This window comes from Trematomus bernacchii, unplaced genomic scaffold (assembly GCF_902827165.1).
Source record: "Trematomus bernacchii unplaced genomic scaffold, fTreBer1.1, whole genome shotgun sequence".
In the NCBI taxonomy this organism is placed as follows: domain Eukaryota; kingdom Metazoa; phylum Chordata; class Actinopteri; order Perciformes; family Nototheniidae; genus Trematomus; species Trematomus bernacchii.
This window is the reverse complement of record NW_022987776.1, coordinates 413699-438883: the sequence shown is the minus strand read 5'-3', so window position 1 is coordinate 438883 and position 25185 is coordinate 413699. Positions and strand designations below refer to the sequence as shown.

Below are 25185 nucleotides of genomic sequence, written 5' to 3'. Positions count from 1 at the left end.
TAAAGAACCTTGTGAGGAAGTAAAAGATGGAGAGATGGATGCTTTGCTAGAGGAGAACCAGGATCTCACAGAACCTAAAGAACCTTGTGAGGAAGTAAAAGATGGAGAGATGGATGCTTTGCGAAAGGAGAACCAGGATCTTAAAGAACAGAAGAAACATTGTGAGGAAGTAAAGGTTTATATGGAGATTCAGCGGAACGTCTTGAGGAATGACTTGGAGATCCTGAACCTGAGATATGGAAATCTCCTCAAGACGCAGATGAAGGCCGAAGCAGAGATGGACATCTTGAGAAAGGAGAACCAGGATCTGAGAGAACTGCAGGAACCGTGTGCTGACAACAATGATGGGGAGATCGTCACTTTGTTGAGGATCAACAGAAGCCTCCATGTGGATCTGGAGATCGCCCGCCTGCGAGAGAAGAACTGGACGCTGACGCTACAATGTGGGGTGGAGGAGGAGGAGGGGGAGGAGGAGGAAGAGGAGGGGGCTGTGGAGGAAGAGGAGGGGGCTGTGGAGGAAGAGGAGGGGGAGGAGGAGGAAGAGGAGGGGGCTATGGAGGAAGAGGAGGGGGCTGTGCAGGTGGATGAGTTTGAACATAGCTCTGTTCTGATCTCGAGCACAACGCGGCGGTTGAATTGGTTCAAAGCCTTCTTCAACCGCCGCCATCGGAACATCCCGAGTACATAGTCTACTTCACTTAAAAGTGAAGAAGATTCAGCAGCTCTGACATCAGCTGATCACTGAGAACCAATAGATTTAGACATCAAAACAAGTCAGAGTGAGCAACTTGTACTCAGTCTGGATATTTATTAGATCATTAGAACAGTTATTAGATCAGTTATTAGAACAGTTATTAGATCAGTTATTAGATCAGTTATTAGAACAATTATTAGATCAGTTATTAGAGAAGATAAAAAGTCCACTTTAATGAAATGTAATGTCACTGTATCGGGTTTCCCTGTGTCTCAGGGTTCCCCCGCATTGTGACAGGATTTGGGATCATTAAGCGTTCCCAGATTCTGTCCTCATGAAAAAAAGAACCTCCCTTCCTTTCAGCTCTGTGGGTTCTGATAATAATAAGGTTGTGTGTGTGTTGGGGGGGGGGGGGGGGGGGGGGGGGGTGGGGGGGGGGGGGGGGGTGGGGGTTAAAGTCCAGGACCATTTGGGGCAGGGGGAAAGGTGGGAGGCAGGGTGGAGAGGTCAGGGGAGAGATGTCAGAGGGGGGGAGAGAGAGGGGAGAGAGGGAGGGGGAATGTGAATTCATGTTTTTAAAGCTTTCCACTAATCAACTGTTTGCAATGAGAGTTCAAATGGTATTTATATTTATTCTGAAAAGAATCGCAAAAATAAAAATAATTATTGAATTTATTGGAAGTGTAATATATTTATTGTATATTTGTGTTCTTATGTATGATATTTTCTCCTTTATATACAAATATGTTGGTGATCTATTTTATGAAATAAGTGACAGAGCACTGGAGCTCTGTGATTGGATCATCTCTCGTCCAATCACAGAGCACTGGAGCTCTGTGATTGGATCATCTCGTTATTTTGACGGGACTTTTTCCTTTTAAAAATTGAATAATTAAAGACTTTTACTTTGAAGTTCTTGATGTTTGCTTTTTTCGTTCTATAATAGAGCCGAGTTACACACACACACACACACACACACACACACACACACACACACACACACACACACACACACACACACACACACACACACACACACACACACACACACACACACACACACACACACACACACACACACACAACTTGACCTAGTCACTCTCACTCAGGGCGTCGGAGATGTCCACCTGCAGCGTGGCGTCCGTCTGCAGATCCACGTTCACCGCCTGCAGCTAGAATAACCACATATCCCATAATGCAACACACATCCCATAATGCACCACAAGTCTCATAATGATTCAAAAGCTGTCTGTTGTGTGAAGTCAATAATCAATACCTGCTGACGGAGAGGAGACTGTCAGGGTATTTTAATAACATGTTTATGTCTTGGTTTAGATTCATTTACAGTTTAGGGTCTGTTGTTGTTGTTTTGTTTTTAACAGTGGCGAGCCGTGACTTTTATACCTAGGCCCTCTGACCCCCCCTTCCCTCGAAAAAAAAGAGTCATAATAATTTTCGAATCATAAATCTAATCGATAGATTTATGATCGATAGATTTATGATTAGAAAATGATAAAAGTAGGGTAGACATGTGGAGATTATCCGGCTGAACAAAACGTGCATTTATCAAACAGGTTTGTTTCCCACAGATCTTATTTCCAGCTATTTTCCAAAACCCTCTGGAGAAATCCTATTGCTTTTTTGTCAAGGGAACCAGCAGCTTACTTCCGGGTTTTAGGACGCGTCACTGCACCTCTCTATACACATGAATAAACCTCACAGCGGGTGGAACTTGTCATAAAGTCCGCGAAAATGATGCCCACCCATTTAGAGGGAAGATATGATTGGTCAATTGTACTGTCATTTGATATTACTCTCTCGTTGAGTTACCCTAGCTTAGCCCTCTGTGAATTCACAGCTGGACCACCAATCAGCTCCTGTCTTCACCTTGCAGAGAGGGCCAAAGGAGCTTCTTTCATTTAACCCTTCACATTCCAACAGAAACTGAACAGGCAGGTTCTAAGGACTTTAGGGCCCTGACGGCTCGCCACTGGTTTCTAACTTGTAGTAAATGAGGTCTCTCCCTCAGGCCTTATATTGTAGAGTAAATCAAGAACTTGTATTTCTGTATTTAAGGTTTTTAACGGAGATACATCTGTCCCCTGACTCAGATAAGACGTGTGTGTGTGTGTGTGTGTGTGTGTGTGTTAGTGATGTGGTGCGCCCTGCAGACAAGCCGTTTATTTTGTATTTCTTAAGTAATACAAGACAGAATGATACTGTATGATGATCTCCGCGCTCCGGCTGCTCCGTGCATGATGGATGCAGTGACATGTAATATCCAAGGATTAGAGACGGTTGGATGCTATATATATTTATACTTTATTTTTTTCAAAATACCAAACAGATCATGCATTTTAGCCATGCCTCATTTTGCTCAATTTGACAATTTTTAGCTCTGTTTTAGCAAGGGCAGATTCAGTGAGAACAGCACCATCTACAGGCCTGGCATATGTACTACAGCGTCTCCAGCGCTTTAGAACGGCAATGGCCGTGGCTGTCTCCTCCTGATTGGTGGAGTTGGCCCAATAGCCGTAGCGCCACCGTCCTGACGTCAGGACAGTGTTCAAATCTGGATCAGTTTTTATCAGATCCGTTGCAGCCCCTTTTTTAGAGATTTGGGTATGGAGGAAAATAGAGAGGGTTGTATTTTCTGACACTTGGTGAGTTCCCTGGAACACCGGGGACACATATTCATGTATAAAAGACGTACAAAAGTGCATTTTGCATGATAGGTCCCCTTTAAATGTTAAAGTATATCCAAGTTTTTGGGTGTAAATGTATTAGTATCTTACTGTACAATAACCTTTTAATTTGTTTTGAGAATATGCACAACTTTCTGGGGGAAATATGTGAGTTTTTTTCTAGTAAATGTACCATCTAAAAGTAAGAGAACTCCTTAGCCCACTGTCCCCTTCTATCTCAACTACCTGCAAACACTCCAGGTTTGAGAAGCTGATATTTCCTTCTTCTTACACCTGGTCTGATTATACACTGCATTACATGTTACTAGATGTTTAGGGTGTGTTTTAGGGTCTGAGTTTGGACGTTATCTTGGGGAAGAGTCTGAGGGCGTTCTGCGTGGTGACGTCCATCACCGTCTGCAGAGAGACTCCTTTGACCCGACTGATGAACTCTGCAGAAACCACCACGTTCCTCGGCTCGTTCCTCACCTGAAGACAGAAACACAGCATTAACAGAAACAAATAATACCCGTTTACACCCTATGGTTTACACTTGACCTCTGAAATGTCCCAATTGACCAATCAGAATCCAATATTCAACTAAGCTGTTTAATAATGCGAAATACATATTATAGAAATACAGAATTTAGTTGTAAATATCTGAAAATTGAATGTCAAATACCAACTTTAACTTCTCATGTAAATGATTTCATTAAATTATTTACTATATGTGTGTGTGTGTGTGTGTGTTTGTGTATGTGTGTGTGTGTCTGTGTGTGTGTATCTGTATGTGTGTGTCTGTGTGTCTGTGTGTGTGTTTGTGAGCATGTGTGTCTATTGTATGTCTGTATGTGTGTGTGTGTGTGTGTGTCGGTGTGTGTGTATGTGTGTCTTTGTGTGTGTGTGTGTGTGTGTGTGTGTCGGTGTGTGTGTGTGTGTGTGTCGGTGTGTGTGTGTATGTGTGTCTTTGTGTATGTGTGTGAGTATGTGTGTGTGTGTGTGTCGGTGTGTGTGTGTGTGTGTGTGTGTGTATGTGTGTGTATGTGTGTGTGTCTGGCATTTGTGTGTGTGTGTGTGTGTCGGCCGTGTGTGTGTGTTGGTGTAATTGCGTGGTGTGTGTTGGTGTGTGAGTTTGATTTGGTGTGTGTGTGGGGCAGGGGTGTCCGTTGTGTGTGTGTTGTGTGTTGTTGTGTCTGTCTGTCGTGTGCCTTTGTTGTGTTGTATGTGTTGTGTGTAGTTCGGTGTGTGTTGTGTGTGTGTATGTTGTGTGTATGTGTGTGTATGTGTGTGTGTGTGTGTGTGTGTATGCGTGTGTGTGTGTGTATGCGTGTGTGTGTGTGTGTGTGTGTGTGTATGTGTGTGTGTGTGTGTGTGTATAGCGCTTTTCCTAACGCTCAAAGACGCATTTATCTTTTAGTTGTCAGTGTTCAAGCATGTTTTAATAAATGTCTTTACTACTTTTTACATTTTTAGTCTTACTTCTTATTCTTGTATCAATACTTGTATTTCATGTATTTAAATGTTTACTTTAACATACGTTGTTTGTATGAATATGTTTATTCTTTCATATTTTTTGTTATACTTGGTTTGACATTTTTAACTTCTTATGTTAATTTAAATATTTATCCTTTATTCTTAAATGGAGCAAGTATTCTGTTTCCTCTGAAGCCTCTGAAGCCTCTGAAGCCTCTGAAGCCTCAGGTCATTACAAACAGAGCAAACTTTGCATATATGCATATTTTAATATCTTGTTTTTGGGTTTATTTGACTGAAATGTAGATAAATATTTGACCTGTTTCTCCGGACCCAAAGCGGGAGAATCCGTCTCCAGACAGATGTTTTCTAACGGCAGCTGTTTCACCAGCTTCTGCTTCTTAGTGGGAAATAAAACAGAGAAATAATCAGAAATCCTTCATTTGTCCGGCAACAGGGACATTTACAAGATTACAACAGCACACAATAAGTGAAAAACTAAAATAGCAGATGTGTACACCATGGTAATAACCGTGAAATTGCAGGAGGGTATATTGATTTAATTTGTATATTTACTGTTGGGAAAATAGTGAATGTCCTCTTCCAATATGAGAGTAACATGATATCAAAGGTATCCCAACTGTAGCTGTGAACATGACAGGATGTATGATTACCTAGAAGAGCATCAGGACTGTTTGAGGCATATGATAGCTATGTGATTAACATGATGATTCAGCCTCTATGGAGATAGACATATGACAAGCATGATCATTTCTGACGTGGAGCTAATCTGAAGTAAACATTGAATACTGCTTTCTATTCCTCCATCTTGTGACTGTGTAACTCCCTCTCTTGTATATCAGCATGTGAAGGACACTGTTCAGGAACTAGTTGATGCTCTGTATGTGATGACTACTTCCATTCTGGAGAGGATCAGAGATACATGGATCCTGAGAATGAAGCTCAAGCCGGGGACCAGTGATTATCACAAATGTTAAGTATTCAGAAGAAGACAGGATTTTGAGAAAAAAATACAGAATTTTGAGATTTTTAGAAAAAATACAGAATTTTGAGATTTTGAGAAAAAATACAGAATTTTGAGATTTTGAGAAAAAATACAGAATTTTGAGTCAGAAATACAAATGCTCTGTATGTGATGACTACTTCCATTCTTGAGAGGATCATAAATACATGGATCCTGAGATTGAAGCTCAAGCCGGAGACCAGGGAGAGTGTTCTAACATTTACAGACAGTGTGATTGTACATCAGGGGTATTTCAGACTATGTGCTTGGGGGGTCTACCAGGTTAATACATTTTTTTTTCATTTAATCGTTTATTTGAACCGGGACACAGTATTCAATGTGGGATAGAATCATACAGTGGAGGTATGAGTTTGCACCATTGACAGTTAAGAAGGGTCTGATTTAAAATTGTGCAAGTTGAATTTAATGGTATTTGATACTTTCTTGATATGTTTCTTAAAAGTCAAGTTCGAGTCCAATATGACTCCAAGATACTTGAAGTGGGAGACTAGTTCGATTTCTCACTTATAATAATAATAATCACTTATCATTAATCATTTAAAGTGATGAAGGTAAATAATAATAATAATAATAAATGTATATAGCGCTTTTCCTGGTGCTCAAAGCGCGTTACAAGCAAGTAAAGAAGAAAAATAATAACTGGGTGAAGAGAAGGAGGAGTACCTGCTCACTGCGGATGATAGAGGGGGGGATGGAGAAGAAATACCCAGCTTTCACCCCCTCCATGGCCACCGACGGCTTCCCATCAAACGCATGGAGAAGAGCCTTCTCCACCCCTGGTGGACAGGTAGGGGAAGTGCAGCAAGTCAGTGAAACAGCAGAGAATACAAAAAATGGAAATCAAGTTTATTTATTTTTTTATTCTAACCTTTTATGCTCTTAACCTTTTTTATATTACCATATTTTATTCAATATGCTCCTTGGATAACGTTATATTTCATCTTTTTATTTTATTTTCTCCTCATAGCATTGTGAACATAGACTGTATATATAAATGGGCGTAGTGTCTGTGACGTCACCCATAGGATTCTGCAGAGTTGCTGAGAAGCCCTTAGTAGGCGGAGTCGGTCGCTGCCGTCACAGTGACGTCAGAGCCTAACTCCCGCCTGCTCCCGCCTGATCCAAATAAGGGCAAAGAGGCGGAGCCGAGGCGGCGTAAGATAAGTCCGATATTTAAATGAAGAATACTCCACCAGGCACCAACACAACAAACACGTCCGAGTTCAAGTGGTGTTCCCCGGATCAGCCGAGCAGCCGAGCCCCTGTAGCATCCTGGAGCTAACAGAGCTAACGGAGCTAGCAGAGGGACAGAAAGCTAGAAGCAGCAGTCACCGCAGAGACCTGTCCATCAAAGTGACCACGCCCTAATTTATGCAAAAACTTTAAGACCTAATATAACTAAAATTATCCGCTGATTTACAGACGTCTCTTACCCAATGTTAGTCAATGGGGAAAAGTCTTTCTGGGCCCGGTGACGTCACGGACTGATACGGAAGTTGCAGTACCGCCGTTTGGACACAACGAATATTTTCATCAGAGTCCGGTGCACTTCCTGGGGGCTTGCTCTGAATCCAGGGTCAAGCTAAGCCCCTCCCCTTCAGACCGACCCCAACCATCCATTCACCACCACCAGGGTCAAGTTAAGCCACTCCCCTTCAGACCGACCCCAACTACCCATTCACCACCACCAGGGTCAAGCTAAGCCACTCCCCTTCAGACCGACCCCAACTACCCATTCACCACCACCAGGGTCAAGCTAAGCCACTCCCCTTCAGACCGACCCCAACCATCCATTCACCACCACCAGGGTCAAGCTAAGCCACTCCCCTTCAGACCGACCCCAACTATCCATTCACCACCACCAGGGTCAAGCTAAGCCACTCCCCCTTCAGACCGACACCAAACTACCCATTCACCACCACCAGGGTCAAGCTAAGCCCCTCCCTTCAGACCGACCCCAACTATCCATTCACCCACCACCAGGGTCAAGCTAGAGCCACTCCCCCTTCAGACCGACCCCAACTATCCATTCACCACCACCAGGGTCAAGCTAAGCCCCTCCCCTTCAGACCGACCCCAACTATCCATTCACCACCACCAGGGTCAAGCTAAGCCACTCCCCTTCAGACCGACCCCAACTATCCATTCACCACCACCAGGGTCAAGCTAAGCCCCTCCCCTTCAGACCGACCCCAACTATCCATTCACCACCACCAGGGTCAGCTAAGCCCCTCCCTTCAGACCGACCCCAACTATCCATTCACCCACCACCAGTGTCTCTAGACCCCGGGGGGTTTCATCGGTTCGGTTCTCCCCTCCCGTATGATACTCCTACACAACGGGGCCTAATCACCAAAACTCCATTACATTCATTTGTGTATTCCTGGCAATAAATATGTATTCTTCCATCAACACCGTCTCTCCTGATTGAAATAATAATACAAATAATAATATGTGTTACCTAGTTCCCTGAGCAGCTGGATGGTGGGTCGTCCTGCAGAACGGGAGTGAACATTTCTGGAAATAAAAAACATACATTTCCTGCACCAACTGAGACTGTAAATACTCTTTAATAAGCTCTTAAAAATATCTCTGCATGTATTTAATATCTTAATATGTGTATCAATAAGATAAACATTTGGCATTGCATATTAACCGCATATTGTGTCCATGAAATGGGATTTAATAAACTACATGTCAATCATTTATTTGTTGTTTTATAGTGGGATCTAATCAGAGTTCAGGTTTCCTCCATCAAATCAAATCAAATCAAATCAAGTTTTATTTATAAAGCACATTTAAAAGCGATTTTTGGTCGAGCCAAAGTGCTGTACATGTAATAAAAACACATTACTACAATCACAATAAAAGACAATAATTTACAACAGAAATATAAAAATCACACACAGGGAAAAGTCAGGAGTCGTGCTCCGCTCTGACTAGAAGGCCAGAGAGAAGAAGTGAGTTTTTAGTGCAGATTTAAAAACCCCTAGGGTCTGGGCCGACCTCACATGGAGGGGCAGAGTGTTCCAGAGCCTAGGGCCAGCTGCTGCGAAGGCTCGGTGCCCTCGGGTTTTGAGCCTGGTCTTGGGCACTACCAGCAGCAGCTGGTCAGCAGACCTTAAAGCTCTGGCTGGGGTGTAGCGCTGGAGGAGTTCAGCTATATAGGCCGGAGCCAGCCCATTTAGTGCTTTAAAACAAATAAAAGGAGTTTAAAATCAATTCTGAACCGAACTGGAAGCCAGTGTAATGAGGCCAGAATAGGGGTGATGTGGTCACGCTTTTTGTGGCCAGTGAGAAGACGTGCAGCTGCGTTTTGGACTAGCTGCAGGCGTCTAATTGAGGCCTGGTCCATACCCACGTACAGAGCGTTGCAGTAATCCAGTCTCGAGGTTTTTCTATTTCAGATGTTTACATGTTGGATTGTTTATTTCTAGTCGTTTCATTTCTCTTATGTACAATGCCATGTCTTTTTATGCTGCTGCAACGCAAACATGTCCCACATTGGGATGAACAAAGTACTTCTGATCTGATCTGATCTTATCTTTCTGGTTATTTCCTCTATCTTTACTCACAGAGGCAGATCCAGCTCTTTGGCGATCTGAGCCTGACGGATCAGAACTTTCCTCTGGACGTCTTTATCCGTCTCGCCTCTCACAAACCGGGGCGTGAAATCCAGACCGACCTGCACCACAGGGGGGGGGGGGGGAGTTTAATAAAGGCAAGACTGCTTCAAGTATCAAGTTTCAAGTTTCAAGGCTTTAATTGTCATGCGTACATAGCTACAGTGGAGTTATGAGAATGAACATCTGAGGTCACAGGCTCCTCCAACAGAGCAACACAATAACACGGATAATAGTGCGTAAGTAAGTAAATACAGTAAAATATAATAGAACAGAATATAATAGAAACAGTGCAGAATAGTCTATACACAGATATATCATCACTCAATTCAAGCACCAGACACTTTTTACGCTGCTATGGACTAATGTACATTTCCCAAAGACATTGAAGTGACTGTTATTTTGTTGATTGTTGTGCTTGTATTTATGACTTAAAGTGGACCTATCATGCTATATTTGAATAACATAGTGTAGGACCATACCTATATAAGGCATATTTATACTTTTTTTTTTTCAAAATACCAAACAGATCATGCATTTTAGCCATGCCTCATTTTGCTCCATTTGACAATTTCTAGCTCTGTTTTTGCAAGGGCTGATTCAGTGAGAACAGCACCACCTACAGGCCTGGCATATGTACTACAGCGTCTCCAGCGCTTTCGAAAGGCAATGGCCGTGGATGTCTCCTCCTGATTGGTGGAGTTGGCCCAATAGCCGTAGCGCCACCGTCCTGACGTCAGGACAGTGTTCAAATCTGGATCAGTTTTTATCAGATCCGTTGCAGCCCCTTTTTTAGAGATTTGGGTATGGAGGAAAATAGAGAGGGTTGTGTTTTCTGACACTTGGTGAGTTCCCTGGAACACCGGGGACACATATTCATGTAGAAAAGACGTACACAAGTGCATTTTGCATGATAGGTCCCCTTTAATGTGTGCATATGTGTTTGTTGATTGTGTATATATATACACAATCAACAAACACATATGTGTATATATATATATATATATATATATATATAGGTGTATACATATTTGCATACATATTTTTATATATATTTGTTTTTATATTCGGGATTGTGGGAAATGGTAATTTTCGATCTGTCTGTACACACAAACTGAAAGATTGACAATAAAGTTGACTTTGAGAATCAGAATCAGTCAGAGTCAACTTTATTGTCAATCTTTCAGTTTGTGTGTACAGACAGAGAGATCCAAATACCGTTTCCCACAATCCAGAATACTAAAATACAAATATATACAAAAATATGTATAAAATATGTATATCCTATATATACACAATCAACAGACACATTTATACATATGCACACATTAAGATAAAAAACACAACAATCAAAATATACAAAATAACAGTCACTTCAATGTCTTTGGGAATGTACATTAGTGCAAGACTGTCATATTGATATATCATCAGAATCAGGTTTATTTTCCAGGTTGAACACATACGAGGAATTTTACTTGGTATTGTGGTGCATACATAAAAAAACACAGATAGAAAACTATTTGAAGAAACTATAATAACATTAAAAAAAATATGAATTAAATTAAAAAAAAAATATATATAGCAGTATTTACATTGAAATAGAGTTGAAATAAAATATGTGCAGTAATAAAAAATTGGAACATAAAAATCAGAGATAACGTATTATCGTACCTCTCCGATGGCCACCAGCTGGTCTTTGTATTTCTCTATTAAAGGCAGAGCAGCATCTAGATCCTGCAGGAGACAGAGAAAATCTTATTTATTATGCTTTAAACCTTCATTAAAACATACAAATTAAGTTGTACCTTGGTCGTGAGGAGGTCCAATGAAGAAGAAGAAGAAGAAGAAGAAGAAGAAGAAGAAGAAGAAGAAGAAGAAGAAGAAGAAGAAGAAGAAGAAGAAGAAGAAGAAGAGAAGAAGAAGAAGAAGAAGAAGAAGAAGAAGAAGAAGAAGAAGAAGAAGAAGAAGAAGAAGAAGAAGAAGAAGAAGAAGAAGAAGAAGAAGAAGAAGAAGAAGAAGAAGAAGAAGAAATGTAATTAATTTAATCAATAATTAATCAATTAATTTATAAAGTCAATAATCAAAATCTAGTTTGCCTGAAAGGAATTTAGAATCTGAACTCTTGCTCGCCAACTCAAACAAACCACTACAGGTGTACACATGTGATTTATTTGTAATCATTTGTGTGATTTTGTTGCGGAAGAAATCTCTGAAGTTGGGCCGAATATTTTCGAGATCTTCACCACACTATGTTAACACTTATTTAACTTTCAAAAAATCAACAGAGTCAAAAGAGTTCCAATAGAATAGAGTTTACTGAAGAGTCAACCAAATACACGAGGCAGTTCATGAAGTCACTGCCTTTACAATGTTGAGTATCGGTTGGTCTCAGGTACTAGGGGAGTCTCAGGCTCTCCATTACGTAAGACACCATTATTTCTTCTACCATCCTGAATTCCCCTACTCAATCATATTTTGACACGGAGGCGTGTGGTGCAGTGGGTTGTGCGTTGGTGTTGGGATCAGGGGGGGCACAGGTTCAAACCCCACTGCAGTCAGCATGTCGTTGTGTCCCTGAGACACTTCACCCCAAAGTGCTCCTGTGGGGATTATCCACAGTATTGAGTATGTATGTCGCTTTGGATAAAAGCCACATACATACTCAATACTGTGGGGATTGTCCTCAGTATTGAGTATGGATGTCGCTTTGGATAAAAGCGTCTAACAAGTAACATGTACTGTAATGTAATATTTGTTCGACATCTCAACACAGGTCAGTTTCAGCCTAGGTCATATTTAATGGTGTCTCAACCATGCTTGTCCTTAGCTACTAACTCCCTCTCTCATAATTCTCCATCCTTTAGCATTACACCATTATTTTCTCAGTTTTCTGTCTTTGAACTCAAGGATCCAATGAGCAGGACATTCCACAGATAAAAGGTTAGTGTATGTGTTTCTGAGCATGTATGGGCGTGGACGGCTGTGGCTCAGTGGGTAGTGTGCTGGACTTCAAATCAGGGGATAGCAAGTTCGAGTCCCACTGCAGTCAGCATGTCGTTGTGTCCCTGAGACACTTCACCCCAAATTGCTCCTGTGGGGATTGGCCACAGTACTGAATCTATGTAAGTCGCTTTGGATAAAAGCGTCTAACAAATGACATGTAATGTATGCTTTCAATGGTTAGGGTTGTTATTTTAATCTGTCCCATACATACAAAAAATATCCCACAATCTGACCCTTTAAATTTGAGTTTACCTGGAGAGACGCGCCCCTCTGCTGCTCCGGGGAAACTTCCTGAACCGGGTGGACTCCCAGGCACGGGAAAATAAAACCTGGAAACCTGAGAAGAAGAGAGTCATCAGTACAAAGAAAACATTTGATTCATTTCAGTCTGATAGTTATAGTTACCTCTGTGACAACTCAATGATCTTCTCAAATTCCCCAGCATGTTCGGCTACGGCTAATATGGCTAACAATCCAGCCTGGGAAATAAAAAACATGTTATTTATAAAGTGCTAATAACGATGATCAATCACCAACACTGAATAATAAAAAAAATAAGCTTTTTAATGTTATTATAGTTTTCTTAAAATGTGTTTTTAATTGTTGGTTTACTTATGCACCATGACATCAAGTCAAATTCCTCGTACGTGTCAACCTACTTGTTAATACACCTGATTCTGATTGATACCAACACTAAAAGAGTTAGTATTTATTTTGTATGCATAGGAATATGTTAAACAAATTCACTCTAGGTTAGTAATTGTGTTTACTGATACAGAAGTAGATAGGGTTAATACAACATATTGTAGTAGGTTAAAGAAATGCTGGTAGTTATATGTTGGTGTTTTTCTATTGCTGCATCACCTAAAGAGGATCCTAGTAACACCTATTAAATGCTACTTGTTATAGACTGTTTCTGTACTTTATTAAACTCTGTAGCTGACACCACTCACCTGTTTTGAACTCTCCACCACCTCCTCTAAGTCCTGACAACAGAAAGAGGAACATGTGTCGCTTAATAAGACATTTCATGTACAAAATAAATGTGCTTTAAATGTTATACTAACCTTGTCAAAATCCTTAGAGGAGATGTGACAGTGGCAGTCAACGTATCCCTGCATGTGGACACAGCGTAGCGTTCAAAGCATGCTTTAAAAAACGATCAAAACAATACCTTATTCTGCAAAAGCGAGGCGGACTGCGCATGCGTAGTGGAGTACAGCGCAGCATTGCCACGGGAAGAGGCGTTCCATGCCACGTGATTGGTCGAACCAGAGGGGAAGAGGCGTTCCATCTCACGTGATTGGTCGAGACTCAGCAAATTTGCCGAGGGTCACCTGACTGAACGTTCCAACTGTTTTAAAGGAGCCGCTACCCTTTTTTATCACCGCAGCTTCTCTTCCTCACTGCTCTGCTCTGTTGTTATTTGATGTCTCTTGACTCTTATTATTGTATTTTAAACGTTGTGCTTCATCACGTGATGATTCCTCAGTACCCCGGATATTTGAGCAACACTCGGTGATTTTGTGGTGAAAGATGGCAGCTGGATCGGTGTGTTTCTTCCTCTTCTTCTCGGTGCTGTTTTGCTCCAGCCGAGCGAAGTTCGAGCCGAACTGGAGTTCGCTCGACAGCCGGCCGCTGCCCGAATGGTTCGACCAGGCGAAGTTCGGCATCTTCATCCATTGGGGAGTTTTCTCCGTGCCAAGCTTCGGCAGCGAGTGGTTCTGGTGAGGATTTAGTACTCAGTAAAAGTTGAAGTACTCAGATCTTGTACTTGAGTAAAAGTAGAAGTACTCAGGTCTTGTACTTGAGTAAAAGTAGAACCACTCAGATCTTGTACTTGAGTAAAAGTAGAAGTACTCAGATCTTGTACAGTACTTGTATCCTCTGGAGCAGAGAGAGGAGCTGTGCATTATTGTTATTGATTAATGCATCAGTCTTTCTTAGGGTCAAAAACACTAAACTCACAACTTAAAATGAAAGCATTTAGTTTATTTAATAAAAGAGCACATGTGAAAAGTGACAGTAGATATAGATTAGTTGCAATTTGGTGCTATATATATATATATATATATATATAAAAATTAAAAAAATCTAATTTCTTCTTTTTTTTTTAAACACCTTGAATTTCAGGGGGGGCGCGGGGCTCTGTTGGCGGGGCGCAGCGCCCCTCCAAGACAATGGTAGGGGAAACACTTAACCCTATACAAAGAGGGTTGACTTTAACTATATCTTGCAGTTGATGTCATACATTGAATTATTCTCCTTGTGTTTCCTCGTATTAATTAAAGGTGGGGTAGGTAATTTTGGAGAAACCAGCTCGAGTGCGCTAGAATTTGAAACAGCCGGAAAAAATCTGCCACTTCCTTACAGAGCCCCTCCTCCAACACACACGAACGTGCACATGACCAATGAGGGCACGAGATAAGTTTGTGCACAGATGGAAGGCTGACAGGCAGGTAGGCCATCCAGTTATTTTAGCCGGGCCGGCTCAGATGATTGGTCGTGCTTTTTACAGTACTACGGCTTCCACAGATGACATTTGTTTATGGATTTTTTGTCAAAGCATTTCAGATATTCATTGTTATCGGGATGTTAAGAGCATTCCATGGAATATAACAAAAAGTGTATCTCGAGCCGGTTTCTCAAACTTACCTACCCCACCTTTAAGTATAGAGGTGGGAGAAGTACTCAGATATTTTACTTGAATTAAAAGTAACTATACCAAATTTGTAGAAATACTTTGTTACAAGTCCTGCATCCATTAACAGTTTATAAGTAAAATGACACGCATATTGACAGTTAGATAAGGCCTAAAGTCAAATTAATCGTTATATAAACTTACCTTTTCAGTTCATTTTTGTAATAACCCTATATAAAAGGGTCGACTTTAACTATATATATACTTCGTTTCTGTACATGTTTCTGGTATCAGTACTTTACTCCACGACTTTTTACTTTGACTTCTTACATTTTGAACACAAATACCTGTACTTTCTACTTCTTACATTTTGAACACAAATACCTGTACTTTCTACTTCTTACATTTTGAACACAAATACCTGTACTTTCTACTTCTCACATTTTGAACACAAATACCTGTACTTTCTACTTCTTACATTTTGAACCCAAATACCTGTACTTTCTACTTCTTACATTTTGAACACAAATACCTGTACTTTCTACTTCTTGTTGAACACAAATACCTGTACTTTCTACTTCTTACATGTTGAACACAAATACCTGTACTTTCTACTTCTTACATTTTGAACACAAATACCTGTACTTTCTACTTCTTGTTGAACACAAATACCTGTACTTTCTACTTCTTACATGTTGAACACAAATACCTGTACTTTCTACTTCTTACATTTTGAACACAAATACCTGTACTTTCTACTTCTTACATTTTGAACACAAATACCTGTACTTTCTACTTCTTGTTGAACACAAATACCTGTACTTTCTACTTCTTACACTTTGAACACAAATACCTGTACTTTCTACTTCTTGTTGAACACAAATACCTGTACTTTCTACTTCTTACATGTTGAACACAAATACCTGTACTTTCTACTTCTTACATTTTGAACACAAATACCTGTACTTTCTACTTCTTACATTTTGAACACAAATACCTGTACTTTCTACTTCTTGTTGAACCTGTACCTTCTACTTTCTACTTCTTACACTTTGAACACAAATACCTGTACTTTCTACTTCTTGTTGAACACAAATACCTGTACTTTCTACTTCTTGTTGAACACAAATACCTGTACTTTCTACTTCTTACATTTTGAACACAAATACCTGTACTTTCTACTTCTTACATTTTGAACACAAATACCTGTACTTTCTACTTCTTACATGTTGAACACAAATACCTGTACTTTCTACTTCTCACATGTTGAACCCAAATACCTGTACTTTCTACTTCTTACATGTTGAACACAAATACCTGTACTTTCTACTTCTCACATTTCCCAAACAGGCTGGTTCCTTTAGTTTGAATGTGTGTTTGGTGGCGTGATCATTATTATTTAGAGTCATTGCGTGCCTATTGATTTGAACACGATCCGTGTATCCATTATTTCCTGGTCTTCTCTAAAGAAGAGGGACCAATGAAAACGTTGTCATGTTGCCGTTGTTCAGCATGGAAACATTCATTAGCTAACAATGACATTATTGTTCTATTAATATAAAGGGAGGTCAGGTACTCTTTAAAACAGCTGCTAGTTATGGGTACTTTTTACTGAAGTACATTTCAAAGCCCTCTTTACTTTGACTTGAGTAAAGAAGTTTAGTCAGTACTTCTACTTTTACCAGAGTATTTTTAAACACGAGTATCTGTACTTCTACTTGAGTAAAGGATGTGTGTACTTCTACTTGAGTAAAGGATGTGTGTACTTCTACTTGAGTAAAGGATGTGTACTTGTCCCTCTCTGGTCAGGTGGTACTGGCAGAAGCAGAAGCTGCAGCCGTACGTTGACTTCATGAAGAAGAATTATCCTCCAGACTTTAAGTATCAGGACTTCGCTCCACAGTTCACCGCAGAGTTCTTCGATGCCAAAGAGTGGACCGACATCTTCGCCTCATCGGGAGCAAAATACATCGTCCTGACCACGAAACACCACGAAGGTACGAGACATCCTGCTGAACAGATTTGATTCTAATTTAACTTTTGTGCTACACTTTAAAGGTCTCCTATTATGCTATTTGTAGGCATATATTATGGGTCTCAGATATATACAAATATATAAAAACATGTTTTTTTGCTCAAAATACAAACATATCATGCATTTCAGACATCCCTCATATCCCTCTATTCCAGCCCTGTTAAAGAAACGCGGGAGAGCGGGGGAGCTAATGCCTGCTCAGAATTCTACCGGCAGATACAGCTAAATGCTGCCGTGATTAAACACCATCATGTTCCAAACCACATCAAGCATTATTTCTGAAACAGTAGCGCAAATGCTCTTTCTAACCCAATTTCAAAGCGCTTAAACTAAGCTATAATTGCACATATTAGTGATGCATTGTTTAATATGTTCAGGTTTCACGCTGTGGGGCTCGAAGACCTCGTGGAACTGGAACTCTGTGGACGTGGGTCCGAAGAGAGATCTGGTAGACGAGGTGGCGACGGCGCTGCGAGAGAACAGCGACCTGCGGCTCGGACTGTACCACTCTCTGTTCGAATGGTTCAACCCGCTGTTCGAGCAGGACGCTGCTAACGGCTTCAAAACAAACCTCTTCCCCTCCAGTAAGACGCTGCCCGAGCTTTATGAGCTCATCACGAAGTACAAACCCGAGGTTCTGTGGTCGGACGGAGACGGAGACGCTCCCGACTTGTACTGGAACAGCACCGGGTTCCTGGCCTGGCTCTACAACGACAGGTAACCTACAGGAGAGATCACACACTTTATGTTTTGATTTTGAGAAAAAGTCATAATTATGAGATTTCTTTGAAAGATTTTTGAGTTTTTTTGTAAACGAAAAGTCCAAATTTTGAGATTTTGAAAAAAAAAAGTCAGCATTTAGAGAATTTCATTAAACGTAAGTGTGTTAACGGGCTGTTCATAAATATTTAAAAACAAAGATGTATTTGTTTCCTTGGCAGGAAAAGGGATAATCTGCGATTTAAAGATTTACTTTTACTAAAAAATGTTACAGGAGAGATCAGACACTTTATTTACTGTTACTAAGATATCGTACAGGAGAGATCAGACACTTTAGTTACTGTTACTAAGATATCGTACAGGAGAGATCAGACACTTTATTTACTGTTACTAAGATATCGTACAGGAGAGATCAGACACTTTAGTTACTGTTACTAAGATATCGTACAGGAGAGATCAGACACTTTAGTTACTGTTACTAAGATATCGTACAGGAGAGATCAGACACTTTATTTACTGTTACTAAGATATCGTACAGGAGAGATCAGACACTTTAGTTACTGTTACTAAGATATCGTACAGGAGAGATCAGACACTTTAGTTACTGTTACTAAGATATCGTACAGGAGAGATCAGACACTTTAGTTACTGTTACTAAGATATCGTACAGGAGAGATCAGACACTTTAGTTACTGTTACTAAGATATCGTACAGGAGAGATCAGACACTTTAGTTACTGTTACTAAGATATCGTACAGGAGAGATCAGACACTTTAGTTACTGTTACTAAGATATCGTACAGGAGAGATCAGACACTTTAGTTACTGTTACTAAGATATCGTACAGGAGAGATCAGACACTTTAGTTACTGTTACTAAGATATCGTACAGGAGAGATCAGACACTTTAGTTACTGTTACTAAGATATCGTACAGGAGAGATCAGACACTTAAGTTACTTTTGTGATGGAAACTTCTGGATCAATGGAGACTCGGAGAGACACGGGGAGAGCAGGAGCTTTGATGGAAACACTGATGGTTTATTTGGAGCTTCGGCCGGAGAATTCACAAGAGATGTTCTGTGTTTCTGAAGATCTCTACCCCAGACCATGTATTTAGCTCTGAGAGAATAATCAACATTGTGCATAACAAGAAAGAACCATAACACCTCTATCAGCTGACGCCAACAGGCAGGAACAGGGAGACAGAACACTGAGAGCACAGCAGCCCAAGGTTGAAGGCAAACATTATTTTACATTTTTACTCAAAATCACAAAATTCTTACTTTCTTCTCAAAATTGATTTTTTTAAAACTTTTTTTTCCTCAAAACCCACTTTTTTAAAAAGTTTTTCAGAAAATCTAAACAGTCTGACTTGATTTAGAAATTCTCAAAATTCTGATTTTTTTTCGCAAAATCTTCAAATCCTGAACTTCTCAAAGTTGCCGAATTCTGACGTTTTTCTCATAAATTTCTCAGCATTTTCTCTATTCTCACGTGTTATTTCCCACAGTCCTGTGCGCAACACGGTGGTGACGAACGACCGCTGGGGCTTCGGATCCATCTGCAAACACGGAGGTTTTTACACCTGCAGCGACCGATACCTGCCGGGACACCTGATGACACACAAGTGGGAAAACTGCATGACCCTCGACAGGAAGTCGTGGGGATACAGACGCAACGCAATGCTCAAAGACTACATGAGCATCCAGGAGCTCGTAGCCGTGAGAGAGAGATATTTATTATAATTGTAACAAAGAAAAACAAAAATAAACAATAAAACATATGTAATAATAGTAATAAAAAAAGATGTATATATATTTATTAATAATACAAATACAACATATTTAATAATAATACAAATAAAGAATAAAAAAAATAGGTATTAATCATGAAAAATAAAGAATGACAAATATATATTATTAGTTAACAATAAATAATTATAACATACTGCTTTATTAATAATTAGAAATTTAAAAATAATTAAAAAAATAATGTTTGATAATTAAGAAATAAATACTGTAAATATTTTTAACAAAAAATCTTCAATTAGAAGGGAACCTGCTGATGAACTATGTTCTGGCTTTAGTTGCAGCCATAAAGATACAAAATAATATTATATATAAAAAAATCAAGAAATATTAAAATCGAATCGAAGAATTATTACAATTAAATAAAAATATACTATTAAAAATATATATATATAAAAGTGTTTTTTGTTTTTTTACAATATGATTATAATATATGATTTAAAGGTCACCTATTATGCAAAATCCACTTCTTCATGTCTCTTCTACATCAACATGTGTCCCCTCTTCTTCATGTCTCTTCTACATCAACATGTGTCCCCTCTTCTTCATGTCTCTTCTACATCAACATGTGTCCCCTCTTCTTCATGTCTCTTCTTCATCAACATGTGTCCCCTCTTCTTCATGTCTCTTCTACATCAACATGTGTCCCCTCTTCTTCATGTCTCTTCTTCATCAACATGTGTCCCCTCTTCCTCATGTCTCTTCTTCATCAACATGTGTCCCCTCTTCTTCATGTCTCTTCTACATCAACATGTGTCCCCTCTTCTTCATGTCTCTTCTTCATCAACATGTGTCCCCTCTTCTTCATGTCTCTTCTTCATCAACATGTGTCCCCTCTTCTTCATGTCTCTTCTACATCAACATGTGTCCCCTCTTCTTCATGTCTCTTCTTCATCAACATGTGTCCCCTCTTCTTCATGTCTCTTCTACATCAACATGTGTCCCCTCTTCTTCATGCCTCTTCTTCATCACCATGTGTCCCCTCTTCTTCATGTCTCTTCTACATCAACATGTGTCCCCTCTTCTTCATGTCTCTTCTACATCAACATGTGTCCCCTCTTCTTCATGTCTCTTCTACATCAACATGTGTCCCCTCTTCTTCATGTCTCTTCTTCATCAACATGTGTCCCCTCTGTGGAAAGAGACTCTGAAAGTTTCAGGAACAAAGATTCTCTCTCTTTTTGATCCATTTCTATAAAAACCTGTCTGAAAATGAGCTGATCAGATTTTGGCCACTTGATGATGTCATAACGATGTTTTGTCTTGTGTAACCATTAGCCAATCAGCAACCAAGGTAACCCCCCCCCCCCCCCCCCCCCCCCCCTTATCACCTGAATCTCCTCCTAGAGCACCATTGAGTTCTTTGTAACCAAATCTCTCTCAGAGGGGCGTGGGGAGGGGCTCCTTATTTTCATCTAAAGTTACAGACAGAGAATCAGCACTTTGGAAACAGGGCTGAAACAGAGGGGATTATGGGTAATGCTGCAATGATCTGTTTGGTGTTTCAGCCAATCAGAGACAGGCTCTGTATATATCTGAGAGCTGTGATATATTGATGAAGAAGAGTATAATAAGAGACCTTTAATAATACATATATATATATATTTATATATGTGTGTAGATGCTGGTGGAGACGGTGTCCCTTGGGGGGAACCTCCTGATGAACGTGGGTCCGACCCCCGACGGGAGGATCCCCCCCCTCAGCGAGGAGAGACTCAGACAGATGGGTCTCTGGCTGCAGGTCAACGGGGGGGCGATCTATAACACTACGCCATGGAGGGCGCAGAACGACAGCCGGACCCCTAACCTGTGGTGAGAACATTTCATTAGGTTATTCTTTATTCTTTATTAAGATCCCCATTAGCATGAGCATTGGCTATTCTTCCTGTCGTCCTCACACACAAAACATACATAAAACAAAATTAAAACAAAACCGCTCATCATTTCATGCAATTTACAATGCTGTATGAAGTGAAAACTAAAATGGCTTCCAATTTGAGCCATCATAAGGCCAAACAAAAAAATACGAATGATTGTACATAATAATACATAAATACCCAGTTATTTATATTAAAGCTCCCATGACATGCTTTTCTGGTTATTACCCGTCCCCTTGTGTTCTGTAGCTTCTGCATGTAAACGGTCTGCAGAGTCACAAACCCTCAAAGTTCACCCTGTAGCGAGTAAAACTCTAACACAGAGAAGACCTGTCTATGCTGCCCCAGAACGCCTCGTTGGACATTTCTCTTTTTCTTCCTGAGTACAGTGACGTGCCCATACCCAAATGGACCCATTGGGGTCCCATCTGAGCTCCTCCAACAATGCAACATTATATAATAAAATACACAAATACAAAAACAAAATATTGCTAGAAGTCTCTATACGTGTAAAAATAATATGATATGTACAAGAACAGAATGTAAAATTAAATAATGTAAATGTAGACGTGATTTAAATGCCCAGAAAAACCTAGAATACTTTCTTCAGATTACGTGAAAAATAATTTCCGCTCATTTTTACCACTTTTTCCTCCTCCTGTGTTTCAGGTACACGTTCAGACCGCAGGAAGAAATCATCTTTGCCATTTTCCTGGAGTGGCCCAAAGATGGATTTGTGGTTCTGAGTGAACCTGTGGCTGTACCTGGACTCACTCAGGTACTCATATATATATACATATATACAAACATGTACGTTCACATACACACACACATCTCACATGGTCGTCAGGGTTATCTCATTTCTCCACTTGTTCCATATTTCCTCAAATGTGTTTTCCTGAAGCCTCGTTGAGAAAGTGATTCTTTCCATAACATACATCTCATGAACTTTGTCGTACCAGTTGTCGAGAGAAGAGATGTCCGCTTTGAGACATTTTCTAGTTATTGCTTTTTTTGCTGCAACAGTAAGAATTTCAAATAATTCCAAATACATTATTTGTGTATGTTTTTGTTTCTGCAGGTGGAGCTGCTGGGAGTCGGGCCCCTGCAGTGGGAGGCAGCGCCCTCTGGTGGATGTCTGAGGGTCCGTCTGCCCCCCCTCACACCCAGAGAGATGCCCTGTGACTGGGGCTGGACCCTCAGGCTGAGAGGGGCCAAGTGAACAGGAAGTAACGGAGCAGACACAGGAAGTAACGGAGCAGACACAGGAAGTGACGGAGCAGATACAGGAAGTGACGGAGCAGATACAGGAAGTGACGGAGCAGATACAGGAAGTGACGGAGCAGATACAGGAAGTGACGGAGCTGCGAGATGTGTTCAAATCAGTTAAAACGAAGATTAAAATGATGGGAAAAGTATTGTTGATGATATTTCATGTGGTGAAAAGTACTTCTGTATCTCCATTATTTTGCTAATTTAAATTCTACTTTACTTCATTTTGGAAGCACGTTTTGTGCTTTTAACTGCAATTATTATACATTAGTTACTTTGCAGATTAAGATCAGGAATGTGGAACAAGAATCCAAAATGTAGATAAACAGTTCAAATGGTCATTAATGGATATTCTTTGTTGTACCTTACAGGGTTCTTACGGTCATTAAAAACCTGGAAAAGTCATGGAAATTCAAAATGCTAATTCCAGGCCCTGGAAAAGTTATGGAAAACAATATGTTTCCCAAAGTTTTGGAAAAGTCATGGAAATGTAACTAAAGTTGCATCAAATATAATTTATATTTTATCTGATCGCCGAAAGTAATACTATAATGATAATAAATACTGTATCGTATAGTAATGAAACGTAAAATGGCATTTAACTGTCGAGGTATTTTGCTGGTGAGAGATTTGAGTTGCTGTAGCGTGTAGAAGCTTGTAAGCCTACTATTTGATTTGTTTCAGATAGGCACAACATGTTTCATATGCAGACCTTATTTTCCTGTTCCATGTTAAAATAAACCATTTTCAGTGGTACGCTGAGAAAGAGTAATTTTTTTGGTCATGGAAAATTAGGTAAAGGTCCTGGAGAAAATCATTGGTGAAAAAGTGTATGAACCCTGACCTTAACAATATGCTGCGTTCACACCGGACGCAATGCGAATATTCGCTTCGCTCTAATCGCTCTTATCGCATCGCTCTAAACCAGGGGTGTCCAATACGTCGAAGGTAGTGTGGGTAGATCGCATGGCATTTTTTAATTATAGCCTATCGTCCATCCTTACTATGGCATTTGCCACTTGATTGACGTACAGGTAAGCCAGTCTGAGATCTCATCTTGTCTAACACGCAGTTCCCTGCACGCATGGGCTGCAAATCACCGACGAGCTGATGACCTAGTTAGCCAATTTATACATATCTACTACAGAAAGGGTATAAAATGTACAGAGTTGTATTGTGCCATACGGGTTCATGCAGTTATGAGGGGGCCTCACCTCCTCACCTGAAGCGCTAATGCGGCACAATTAGTGTAAGCGTGCCACAGTTTATCCGCCGCTTAGTCCACTATCACACCCCCCCCCCCCCCGCCCCCCCCCAGGGACGGCCCTGTAGGTAGATCATTTGGGCTTGGTCATTTTCAAAGTAGCTCCCAAGCTGAAAAAGTGTGGGCACCCCTGCTCTAAACGCACACACACACACACACACACACACACACACACATACTCTAGATGTGTTCCCCCCCTTATGAGCCCAATCCCCCCATGTGAATCACACCTGGCACACACACACACACACACACACACACACACACACACACACACACACACAGAACAATTTGATACATGTCCCGCTCTTATGTGCCCATCCCCCCACATGGATCACACCTGGCACACGCAATACATGTTCAGGGTCTATTCTTTGTATATTTACTGCAGTTGTTCATGTATACCAGTAGTCTGATACAATATGTACAGTTTGAAAGGGTGTTAAATGACATTTGGTGATGATTAATGGTTTTTGTGTTAATGTAATAGCAGTTAAAACAGGACCGGTCAAATTTGACCGTGAACACCAACGTAAGGGGGGGGGGGGGGGAACGAAGACAATAGGAGGGTTAATACTTACAAGGCGGGGCTAATGTTAGCATCGGGACGCGCACCCAAGTTTCAGTCACACAGTCAATATTTCTCTGAATTTTAATTCTACTCTACTACATTTTGAAGTTAATATTGTGCTTCAAACTTAATTTATATGACATTATTTAAATTGCAGATTCATGAATACTATTTTGATGCTAAAACTTTTGCTTTTATTCCAGCTTATTTTTTACTGCAGGACTGTATGGTCCTTCCTGCAATAACACCGTCTGTAAATATAAAGTGTGATAAACCCTCCTGCAGTTTCACGTTTATTACCATGCTGTACATATCTGCTTTTTTACTTATTGTGTTATTAATAACGTGCGCAGTTCTAATAAAGTACAGCGGTTGATCCTACTTTGTTTTCTGAGGTTTTATAAGTGAAGGAATGTAGAAATAAAGCAGATTAAATATTGAAGCACAAACCTGTATGTGTTTTTTTTACTGTCTC

The 25185-nt window shown here is 40.4% G+C and overlaps 2 protein-coding genes across 4 annotated transcripts; one reads left to right on the top strand and one right to left on the bottom strand.

Annotated features, from left to right (window-relative positions):
* Positions 1–2999: 2999 nt before the first annotated feature.
* LOC117497131 (putative deoxyribonuclease TATDN3) lies at positions 3000–13713 on the bottom strand. 2 transcript variants are annotated; one of them, XM_034149034.1, is made up of 10 exons: positions 13590–13713; positions 13476–13508; positions 12928–13001; positions 12775–12859; positions 11191–11253; positions 9472–9581; positions 8358–8413; positions 6560–6672; positions 5171–5251; positions 3000–3867 (listed from the first exon to the last, which is right to left on the bottom strand). In XM_034149034.1, the coding sequence occupies exons 1-10, from the start codon at positions 13641–13643 to the stop codon at positions 3724–3726; spliced, it is 813 nt and encodes a 270-aa protein (XP_034004925.1). In that variant the 5' UTR covers positions 13644–13713; the 3' UTR covers positions 3000–3723. The 2 variants fall into 2 exon arrangements, with proteins under 2 accessions (XP_034004925.1, XP_034004926.1); XM_034149035.1 differs by having other exon boundaries at positions 5171–5248.
* Positions 13714–13876: 163 nt separating this feature from the next.
* fuca2 (alpha-L-fucosidase 2) lies at positions 13877–23039 on the top strand. Of its 2 annotated transcripts, XM_034149033.1 has the most exons (8): positions 13877–14249; positions 16973–17160; positions 17576–17915; positions 19429–19639; positions 21348–21538; positions 22273–22381; positions 22685–22829; positions 22956–23039. In XM_034149033.1, exons 1-7 carry the CDS (start codon positions 14059–14061, stop codon positions 22823–22825), a joined length of 1371 nt encoding a protein of 456 aa, XP_034004924.1. In that variant the 5' UTR covers positions 13877–14058; the 3' UTR covers positions 22826–22829; positions 22956–23039. The 2 variants fall into 2 exon arrangements, with proteins under 2 accessions (XP_034004924.1, XP_034004923.1); XM_034149032.1 differs by having other exon boundaries at positions 22685–23039.
* Positions 23040–25185: the final 2146 nt, after the last annotated feature.

Coding starts and splice junctions, on each gene's coding strand:
- LOC117497131 (XM_034149034.1), bottom strand. CDS start 13,643: ATGCAGGGATACGTTGACTGCCACTGTCACATCTCCTCTAAGGATTTT. Junction 12,860..12,927: donor ATCATTGAGTTGTCACAGAG/GTAACTATAACT, acceptor TCTTCTTCTCAG/GTTTCCAGGTTTTATTTTCC. Junction 5,252..6,559: donor CTATCATCCGCAGTGAGCAG/GTACTCCTCCTT, acceptor TTTCCCACTAAG/AAGCAGAAGCTGGTGAAACA.
- fuca2 (XM_034149033.1), top strand. CDS start 14,059: ATGGCAGCTGGATCGGTGTGTTTCTTCCTCTTCTTCTCGGTGCTGTTT. Junction 14,250..16,972: donor TTCGGCAGCGAGTGGTTCTG/GTGAGGATTTAG, acceptor CTCTCTGGTCAG/GTGGTACTGGCAGAAGCAGA. Junction 17,916..19,428: donor GCCTGGCTCTACAACGACAG/GTAACCTACAGG, acceptor TATTTCCCACAG/TCCTGTGCGCAACACGGTGG.